Raw genomic sequence first — 11,127 nt, 5'->3', positions numbered from 1 at the left:
TGTATCTGTCCTCAGGTATATTCTCCTATGACTTTAAATATACCTGACATTTAACTTGACTTTTATCTTGCTCTTTTCAGTCTGCCTCTTGCTCCCATTGGGGTATCCCATGTCTTCACACAGCACACATGGAGCTCCTTGTCACAGCGTTTTGTGAACGTTAAAAGTTTACAGAATTCAAAAACTGACTGCACAAATTTGTGGCTAAAAAGTGTACTGAAGGCAATTAAAGAATTTAAACCTGTTTTTGACAAACATATACCACGAATGAATGTGTGATTCACTTATTACCAATGCCTCTGAACAATGCTGTAAACAGCTTTACTTTTTCAAGTCCCTTTTAGAGAAGTCAGGCAGAATCTTTTAAATCTTGTGCTAGAATGCACCTGGGATACTGACTAGCACCAGGAAGCAGAATTTTTGAAGAGAATTGCCCAGAAATTGTCTTTCAACGGCCATATTTTAGTCAAGTATTCAGTGGCCATTTATCTCAACCTCAATGCTAGTTCTGTTGATCCTTTCACTTCCTCCATTATTCCCTTATACTGCTCAGCTGAACTAAGATAATGCACTTCTCAAGGGATTGTACCAATAACCAAGCCAATAAATACTATTTATATAACATGAACCAAGGGAATTTACTTGCCTGCTGCCATGACCCTGTGTGACTGGGCAAGGCAGCTTACTAAGCATCCTGAATTTCTCCTCAGCAATGACTGGCTTACCTTTCTGCTGGGCACTCAAATAATGAGAGGAGGAGACAGTTCCCAGACTTTTTGAGGAATACAGTAGTAGTCCAAGTATTGGACAAAGTTAAGTGCATTGGGGCCATTTAAGCTGCTTCACACTTAGTAGTCTCTGTGACTGATTCTGAGCCTGTACCAGACTCTTTCTAGAAAAACACTGTAAATAACAATAGTACAGAAGATATGAAATAAGTAGCTGGAGAGTCATACCTATCAATGGTGCTGGAAGATGTAAAGAGTTGAGGTACTGTCTGGTATTGTTCAGTATGGTCACTGATGGTCTTGGATATAAAGTACAGTAAATTTGCAGAGAATATAAAGTTGGGAGAAACTGTTGAGTGTTTTGGAGGGATTATGCTGTTAGACAGACTTATAATTCAAAATTATTTTGAAAAATCATTGTTTTGGTTGCAGAATCACCCACACTGGAGATATTCAAGAACTGTTTGGATCCTGAGCAATGTGTTCTAGAATGACCCTGCTTGAACAGGGAGGTTGGACCAGGTGACCCCCTGTGGTCCCTTCCAACCTGTGATTCTGTGAATATTGCCCAGTCATTGTGCATCACCCTTGAAGAAAGATGTGGCCCACAAAGAGTGTGATGACACAGAGGCTAGAGGAAAGCAAAGAGAATGTCTGGTAGCTTAGAAAACATGACCTGAAAAGAAAGACCAAACAGATTGATCGTGTCCAAAATAAAGAAGAAAATATGTCAGGAACACACAGGATCAAAATCTCACAAGTGACCAACCTCAGTTCCAAAGAATGCACTACCATAGTGATAACCTATAGGAAAAAAAGGCAAAAATCCCTCAAACCTGCAGTGTGCCACAGTAAAGGAGGAGAAGAAATCAAGGACATGATGGAGGCCTTCAGGCTTAGTGCTGACATGGTACTTTTTGGGTGAGAATGCAAACATTATCTGCCAGAAAGACACATATTACAAGAACTCTTAACAGCCTTTGCCAGCCTAACCGTGGAGTGTGGGAACTCCTTTTGGGCACAAATCTAGCAAATTGTTTAATTTTGACATTTGAACAAGATACATGAGGCAGGCATCTGAGAAACCAAGATCTTAGGAATACTAATTAAGAAAATTCAGATCCAAGTTACACATCAAAAGGGTGAAAAAACCCACAAATTTTGGGCTTTGGAGACATTTAGCAACATAAATATAAAAATAAGTACTATCACACAATGGATTGAATTAATTAACAGTGATTACATAATGCATCCAGAACACAATGTTGAGCAGTATTCTCATTGGTATCAAGTAGTGATACATAGATCCTTCCTCAATTTCACTGGAGTGGTGGGACTCCAAAATCACAGTAAAAGCTCCCACTGATAGTATGTAAGTTCCATTTTTCACTTACCTCTAAGAATTTTCTCAGTCAAATTAACAGGGCATGGAGTTGCTTGGCTTTTTATAAGACAGGTTTCCTGTTCTCCAACAGTCTCCAATAACAGTTCTTCAACCCCAACTTCACTGATTTATCAAAAGTGTTGCTCAAGACTTGACAAATTTTCCAGGACCTGTCACAAGAAACAGCCTAACTTATGCTTCCCCTTCACATCTGCTAGTATCATCTTTTATATTGTCTTGCTTACTTTCTCTCTGTAAATACCCTCACCTTAATTTTTCCTTTTCACTGAAAACTGAGGCAATATATTTATTCAATACTTTGAACAGCCTTCATCTCATCCCTGGCATTTAGCCACCACATATCTTGCTTCTTTGAATCACTTCTATTTATGCAGTTGAAGAATTCTTTGTTATTTGTTATCCTTTTCTTTACAACATCTGGTTCAGCTAGATTTTTATCCATTCTTTTTCTCTGACCCTGCAGTTTCCAACTCAGCAAACTGTACTTCTCCCATTTCTTGTAGGTTCATTCATTTTCAGGTAGTTAACTATCCACTAGCTCCACAATTATTCTTGATCTATTCCAACCTCTTTTATGGGATGTAAGTGCTATACAGGAGTTTCCATTTTGGATTTAAAGTAAGTCCATGATTCTTCCACACTCAAATTCTAGGTCCTGCAGCCTCACCAACAATTTGTCATAGCTTCTTAATGTTTGCCCTCTGATATCTAGGACTGCAGGATATTGTTGTAGATCTATTCTTGGTTCTCAAGAAATTTGCAGTAAATAGTGTTAGTCATTCATCAAAGGTTATTTTTCTATAATCAAATTATTTTTAAAGGATTTATAATATCCTTGTATTTTACTGAAAAGAATTATAGAACAACTTCCCTTTATGCTGTTGAGTCTGATCAGTAACTGCTGGTATATAAAAGGTTTATTGCCCATCAGACCAAATAATCCATGCTGTGTATGGTCTTTGTCTTGCAGCTGTTCAGGGAATTGAAATCTTCCCCAACCTTGCTGTTATTTACTGTTGATGAAAACTTCTATTCATAGCCATTCCCAAACCCGAAAGTCTTTACCAGATTTTGGGGCATTTGTATCTTATCCACTGTCACTTTCAAACAAATTTCTTATTTGTACCATCACCATCTCTGTTTTCTCAGTCTATTACTTAATTAATTTCTATTAAAATAGTAATTAATAGTACAAATACTATCTCTACCCTATTTTTATCCTTTCTTCTACCTCTTCATGTTAGAGGATGCAAAGAGAAAAAAGTGGATTTGTGTTTGGCCTCAGCTGCTGGCTTACTTATCTTCATAGAATACAGGGGTGGTACCTGAGAAAGTTGTCTCTTTCCATCTAACCATTTCCTGGGGAAATCTGCCAAAGACTGAAGAACTTACATACATATATACATATACATTTAGAGGATGGAACAGAAGAAAAACAAGAATGTTAAGTAGAGTTGTGCTTTTTGCAAGTGGGAGAACACAACATAAGCAAAGCACTTGGCAGCCTATCGAAAACATTTTTCACAATTTGTGAAAACAATTTTTTTCACAAAAAAAAAAAAAAAAAAAAAAAAAAGTTCTCTGTTATAGGGCAGCCAGGCAAAAGGAACAGCAGACACCAAAACAGCACAGTGCCTTTGGCAATTTCTTGTCAGTTGCTGCCAGACTGTCACAGGCAGAAGTCACACAACTCTGCAGTCAGCAGCACTAGAAGCAACAGCTGGCAGTTCCTGGGAAGCAGCAGGACAAGAGTCAGAATTTGCACAGGAATAAAAACCGAGACAGTGAATTTGAGAAATTGATAGGCACCATGTAAGAAAAAGAACAGCCCTGCAGCATCTCCTGACTATTAACATTTCCTATCTTAGCCTACACCTGCCTTAACCTGTGTTTCTGAGAAGCCAGCTTTTGTAATTTAATTCATATTTTGGTTATATATATATATATATATATATATATATGTTTAAGGGAAGAAGAAAGCTGAAAGAAAAGTTTGGGCCAATTCTGATCTCCACCAGGTGTCAAACTGGCCAAGAAGAAATCCAGAAGTGACGCCAAGGCTGAGACACGGATCGGACACGTAAGGAGACAAGCAGCTGTCGGGTGCACAAGGCAATCCGTGTTCCGGGCATCCCCGAGAGCAGCAGGACCGCACCGGGAGCGGGGCCGGTCCGCCCGCCCCGGGCAGCGCCGCTCGCCCCGCCCCGGCCCCGCCGCGCCCCGGGGCGGAACCGGAGCGGACCCGCCGGGCCGGGCAGCGCCGGCACCGAGCGGAGCGGAGCCGAGCCGAGTGCGAGATGATGGCCCCGCCGCCCGGCCCCGCCGTGTCGGGCCCGCTGGCCGTGCTGGACGCCACAGGTGAGCCCGGCACCTGCCCCGCCGAGTGCGAGAGCCCCGGGCTGCGGCGGGGAGAGCCGGGGCTGCACGGGCGGGCTGGACGGGCTGCAGCCGGCGGGGCGGGGGTTCTGTCCGGGGGCTGTGCTCGGGGACCGTGCCCGGGCTGTGCTCGGGGACCGTGCCCGGACTGTGCTCGGGGACCGTGCTCGGGCTGAGCCCAGGGACTGTGTCCGGCTGAGCCCAAGGGCTGTGCCCAGGCTTAGCCCAGGGGCTGTGCCCAGGCTGAGTCCGGGAATAGTGCCCAGGCTGAGCTCGGGGACCGTGCCCCGCTGAGCCCCCCGCGCCGCCACTCTGCGGGGCTGAGCCCGCGATCGCTGCCGCTCATCCATCCCCTCGCTCGCCGAGGCGTTCAAAAACGCCGGTTCTTCTTCCGAGCTCTCAGCTGCGCTTGGTGAATGCCTGTGCCGGAGGTTTGACGGCCGGAGGAGTAGCTCGGTACGGGACGCGGATAGGCAATTGTTAAATGGAAGAGCGCGGCGTGGAGCGGGCCGGGGGCCCGCAGGTGCGGGCGCGCTGCGGCAGGTGTCGGGTCAGTGTCCTTCCTCCTGCTTCTCCCAGTCGAATGGCTTGTATTTACACCGTGCATCCCGAAATGCACATAGGCAAAAGACAGGTCAAGTATTTCCTTATTCCAGCGAAATTTGTTGAAGTTAGAAAATACAGAACTTACTGCTGGGAATTACTCTGTGTCGCGTTTGAAAGGATGAGCAGAGACTTTGCTATGCACTCAAGGATCCTAACAGCTGGGTGAAAAATGTATAAGATCTTCATTTTTGTCTTAAACTTGGAAGGAAAATTATGTTGGTGTTGAAAATGTGGACGTGAAAGATGTGTTCTAACTTAAAAACATTTTCAGGTAGTCATCAGAAAAAGAAGGATCTGTATGCCAGCTTTAAACTAGCGATTAGCTGCTCATTAAATTATTTATTGGTGAAACAATTGCTGCCAAAACAATGAGGTCATGGTGATACTGCATGGGATCGCTTACTATAGCCATACTGCATAGTATATCAGGGCTTGTGGGTTTACTTTTTCATTTTGTTCAGCATGGATATTTTGTAGTTAAATTGTAAACTGTTTCCCATGGTCTTGAATATATAGCACACTCATAGAATCTTACTCCACAAATTAATAATAAGGGTAAGAGATAGGCCTGATAAAAGCTGCAGTCTTGTGGCTTGAAACGTACGCTGTTGCATCTGGTTTAATTAGTTCAGCACTCTGGACAAGTCAAGCATTTAATCAGAAAAGGGAAAGTAATCACCAACAGCAGGTGTGAGTATCTCTTTTAAGCATCTCAATCCGTCACATTTAATTTTGGGAGGCAATGTAGGATTAATTCAATTTCACTGGCATGAAACAGTTTTTAAAATACATAAAACTGTAGTTGAGAGATTGTACAGAAGTGAGCATTGCAGTAATTAAATATCTATCTCCAAAAATCTCCTAAAAATTTTCTCAGTAACAGCAAAACAGTGGTTATCTTTGATACTAAGTTTGTCTATGGTGAATTTCCACTTAAATTACCTTATTCTGTGTGCTTAATGGCACTCTCTGAAACACGTCACAATTTGTAGTGGTATCCATTACATAATAAAAATGCACTATTTTCTTTCCTGTTACAAAAGTTTCCTTCTTTTTCTCATAGTAAGATGCTAATAAACATCAGGCTGGGGCATTATTTGAAAGGAGTGTTTCCATTTTGATAACCATAAGTAGATCAAAGAAGAAGGTATGGAATTATGTAGTGCTAATATTCTGCAAATGTGATTGTATCCCAGCTAACTGCTACATCCTACAGCAACTTTTTTCCTCATCAAAAATTGTGCCACACTTTTTAACTTTATGATGTCTGAAGATAGATTTTAAAAGAAGTAGTGAAGTTAGCAAAGTATAGTTCCTTTGGTCTAAATGCAGACGTTTTTCAGTTCAGTTGCAGATTGTATGGAGGTTTTCCAAGGTGGAGAGATGCTGTTTCATTCTATTCTTTCTCTCCCTTGGCCCCTGGACACATTCTGTGCCATGGACATGTTGCATCATTAATTAGTTAAGTCTCCTTTTAAACTCTGCTTTGTTCAAATCCAGTCCCTACTATTCATCACTAGACCCACCACTTTGCAATCTCATACATACCCTCCCAGAAAACCATTCATTTTTCCATAGTCTTCCTACAAATTTAATTTAACCCCCATCCATTACAAACAGAGCATTGTAATACAATTAATACTGCAAAAAACTCAGTGCCCGAGACTCAGTCAATACTTCACTGGCCAAAACTGCTGAAGAATATTGCCAATAGATGTTAATAACATATTCACACCCTCTATTGACCCTAGCCTCAAGCTAATGCTAATAAGAATATGACAAGGTTTCTTCCTACAAGCTTGGTTTTTGGTATGCTAAATATAAGAATTTTAAGTTATAATAAATTGCATTAAGGTCCAGACTAGGAGTTTAATAACATTCATACCAAATCATTATTAAAGAAGTTGAAGGTAATAAATGCCAAAATTATTCTGAGAGTTACTTCAGTACTAAAAAATTGGAAAGTGAATAGCCTCCATTAACTGTTTCCTGCACTCCAGGAACATTAATGTTGGAAGAAAATTCAGGCTACAAATATTGACTGCAATGTTTCCTCTGCTCTTAATTTAACTGCTATTCTTGTCTGTGGCCAGGCAGCCTTCAGTGCAAGCCTTGCCACAATGTCAGGGGAGAAGGCTGGGCCAGGCACACTGCCTGAGCTGGAGACAGGGATTCTGAGGCTGGCATGGGGTTTTGGCTGGCAGGTACATTAAAACCAGATCCAAATAAACTGCATGGCAACTGCTACAAACAGCAGTAAACAAAGGCTTGAAAGTTCTTGGGACCCACCATGAGTAAAATTGCAAAAGGAAGCTAATAGTGCAGCTGTAACTTCTGAAGATATTTAGCTTCTTTGCAAATGTTACATAGGCCTCCCAGTAAGCTGGTGACTTATATGCATGTAATTACACATAATTTGATACAGCAAAGATTTTTATTGTTGTGACTAAGGAAAGCCAAGCAGCCATGATAAAAAACAATTTAGGCCTGATTCCTACCCATCTTGTCTGAGCATGTGGAAGTCTTTGAGAATAAGTCCTTGCATGTGTCAGCCTCTTCTCCAGAAAGGGCCTTTCTGTGCTCTGCACATAAGTCATCTCTCCTAAGGGTGGAGTTCATATTCATAAATAACATGGTTATTTATCAGAGTTTCCAAACTGGGCCATGAAAAAGAGGAGACACAATTGGATATTTGCCTCTATTTTGAGATGCAAGTGGTAAAAGATCAATAAAAATGAGGGTGGAAGGGTATTGCATTCATAAATTTCTTCTGGCATGTGTAAATTTCAATGCCAAAATGTAGTTCATACCAAAAAATGTCTCTACAAATAATGACATATTTTTCTATTATGTTTCACTCAATCTACATCAGATTAACTCCAATTACAAATAAGAGCATGCTTTTCCTGAGACATTTTCCAGCAAGCTCAGGGCAATCAAGCTCATGTCTTTCATTATTCATAATCAGAGCTCACGAGGGTGGGTTGGACCCATAGTTCATCTCCATCCAGTCTCACCAACCTTTGCCACTACAGGTGCTGCTCTGAGGAGGATGTGGAGGCTTGGCTCCTCAGGCACTTTCCAGTGGTTTCAGGAACTCTTGGCTGAGGATCATGCTCCCACTGGCTTTAGGGATGTCTGTGTTCCTTTGTCCCTTTAGAGTATGTCTGCACTGCAGCTGCAGTTTCATATCAGTGGATATGAGCACACAAACCCAACCCACTTTTAGTCCAGCTGTCTTGACTGTCATAAAACCATAGAAGAATTCAGGTAGGAAGGTACCTCAGTTGCAATTCCAAGCTCCTGCTCAGAGCTGGGTTAACTTTGAGGTCAGGCCAGGTTGCTTGGTTCTTTTTCTGCTTGAATCTTGAAAACCTCCAAAGTTGGAGAGGGTACAAGTTCTTTGGGCAACCTGTTCCAATGTTTGACTGGCCTAATGTTGATTTTTTTTTTCCTTTTTATGCCCAGTCTGAAACACTTTTTTGTATTTCAGTTTGTCTGCTGTCTTTTCCTCCTGCTGTGCACCATTATGAAAAGCCTGAGTCTGTTCTCTTGACAACCACTGAAAGGAATTGGAAGACTTCAACTAGCCCTGCCAAAAGTCATCTCATCTCCAGGCTGAGCAAGCCCTGTTCCCTCAGCCTCTTCTCATACAGAGTACCAGCCCCTGACCTTCTTTGCAGTCCTCTGTTGAATTCACTGCAGTTAATTTATGTATTTCCCTATACTGAGGGCCCAAAACTGAGGGTAATATTGTGTGGTCTAAAAAGTGCTGGATATACAGATGTAGTTGCTTCTCTGATCTGCTAATGATGCTCCTGTTAGTACAGCCCAGTTGCTGGGGCACACTGCTCGTGATCAGCTCAGCATCTATCAATACCCCATGTCCTTCCCAGCAGAGGCAGTCCCTTACCTGTACCATTGCAATGCATTGTTCCTTCCTTTGCTCAGGACTTGCCATCATGTTAAAAACCTTGCTAGAATTAAGGCAAAAGACATCCAATGCTCCTCAAGTCCAATCTTTTTGCCATAGCCAGCACCTGGGCTGGTCAGACATGACTTGGCTCTGGTAAATCCATCCTTTCACCAATCACTTTTTCCTTCTGTGCCCAGAAATGTTTTAAAAGAGGAGTTACTCCACCTTTTTGGTCCCGGCATCCTAGGAACCAGAGTGAGGTTGGTTTATAATTCCCTGAATTTTAATTTTGACTTTTTTATTAAAAACAGATGGAGCAATTGCCTTTCTTCAGTTTTGGGGATTCCTTAATCTCCATGACTTTTCAAAGATGATAAGGTATGGTAAGGACATCACATATTATTTACAATCTGGCAGATCTATTGAATTTTATTGAATTTTATTGAATTTTATTGAATTTTATTGAATTTTATTGGATTTTATTGGATTTTATTTTGTTGGAATGAGAGCTGATTTGTGGAGCTGCACATCTGAAATCTAGCTTTCCCTCTTGGCCAAGTGAACTGGCTTCACTGAAAGAACTGTCTTCAACTCCACACACTTGGTGAAAAACTGGTTGCTAACAAGGAACCTCTCTGCTTCCATGTGCCCAGTGACCCTCCATGGATTAATAGGGAGTTCCCAGAGGAAGGCAGCAGAGACACAGGCTGGAGAAGAGGTGTTTGCTGAGTCTTAGGAATTATTTCTTTATCTTTAGCAGGAAGGCTTTGTACATGCAGGTGAAAGAGACTTGTGTAAGCTCAATAGATGGTATTTGTCTTTAGAAAAGTTGCTTCTACTTCATACTAAAAGACTGAAATAATTTTGACTGGTTGTTCTATTAAATAAATGTCAGCAAACACAGCTTGTTACTATAAATTCATTTTATTACTGATTGAAATTATTTGACTGGATTTGCAAATATCACTAATCTAGTCTGGCTTTTGAACTATAAACATTTAACTGAGTTACATGACTTTAAAATGGCCACAAAACTCAAGTGACTCATTGCAAACAGCTTCTGCTTGTGTTTTGTCTTTCCTGCATTTCCCCTGCTTTTGCTTCCAGCAGTGCCCACAGAGCCTGACCCACATCTGCCTTCCCCTCTCACCTCCTCCTCCCTGCTGCCTCCAGCCTTCAGTGCAGCATCCCAGTCTCTGCCTTCTCCTGGGGATGGGCACCCAGGCAGTTCCTGGGGCACAGAGGGAGAGCCTGGCCCTGCTGTGGCCAGCTGTGCTTTCTCAGGAGCTCCATCCCTCCCAGGGCAGTCTGTGGTACCCAGTGCTACAGGGTGACCCTGCACACTGCCTTGCCTTTCAAAGTGAGAACACCAGAAATGGGGACCACAGCTTGATGCACTTGGGTGTCTTTTGTTTGTTAGAGTCATGTTTTAATGGCTTTTTAAAATCAGTCTTACACGAGTCTGTGCTGTGGGCTGGGGCCCTGGTGTGGGTAACCTCTGGCTACAGCTCAGATCTGCCACTGGATAACAAGGTTAAGGGCCTTGGAGCAGGCTGCAAGCTGGAGGTGAGTGTGCTGGTTTTCCCTTTGGGTATCTGGGTCCAAATCCCAGTAAGACTGAAAGGCTTTCACTGAGCAGTCACTGCTGGAAAAGTCTCATGTATCATTACCTGATAAACTCTATTACAGCTTTGCTTCAAGGATACAGATTTCTCGCCCCAGTAAATATGAAGAGCACATTCATTTTCATGATAGCATGCAGAGTGCCTGCTAATCTTGTGAAAAATATTCATTTTTATGTTCAGGCCAGATAGAGTCAAATTGGCACTTCACACAGGTAAGAATTTAAGGCCTGCAGGATCTCACTTACCAATGTGAACAACAATTATGTTACTGAAGACAAGGCATAATTATCATTGTCAGTGCCTTACAGTTCAATTTAATAAAAACTCATCTCATGCCTGTACCCACTGTGTGTGCATTAAGCTATACTCTAGCTAACCCTGCAGGTTTTAATTCCTTCTGTTGTTGGCAGCAATTTTCCTTAGTGGGAGAACAACAGAGGGTTATCTACAGAAATGATTAGCAGAAGAAAA

At 42.1% G+C, this 11,127-nt stretch overlaps 1 protein-coding gene across 1 annotated transcript in view; it reads left to right on the top strand.

The window, feature by feature from the left end:
- Window positions 1–4,361: 4,361 nt before the first annotated feature.
- The window catches only part of TMEM255B (transmembrane protein 255B), a 61,216-nt gene continuing 54,450 nt past the window's right edge, over window positions 4,362–11,127 (top strand). Inside the window, exon 1 of the mRNA XM_056482436.1 lies at window positions 4,362–4,491. Within this exon, the coding sequence (XP_056338411.1) occupies window positions 4,431–4,491 (61 nt within the window). The 5' untranslated portion in view covers window positions 4,362–4,430. The remainder of the gene's footprint in view (window positions 4,492–11,127) is intronic.

The sequence above is a fragment of the Oenanthe melanoleuca genome, chromosome 1 (genome assembly GCF_029582105.1).
Source record: "Oenanthe melanoleuca isolate GR-GAL-2019-014 chromosome 1, OMel1.0, whole genome shotgun sequence".
In the NCBI taxonomy this organism is placed as follows: Eukaryota; Metazoa; Chordata; class Aves; order Passeriformes; family Muscicapidae; genus Oenanthe; species Oenanthe melanoleuca.
The sequence above is the reverse complement of the archived record's forward strand: the minus strand, read 5'-3'. Positions and strand labels throughout refer to the sequence as shown.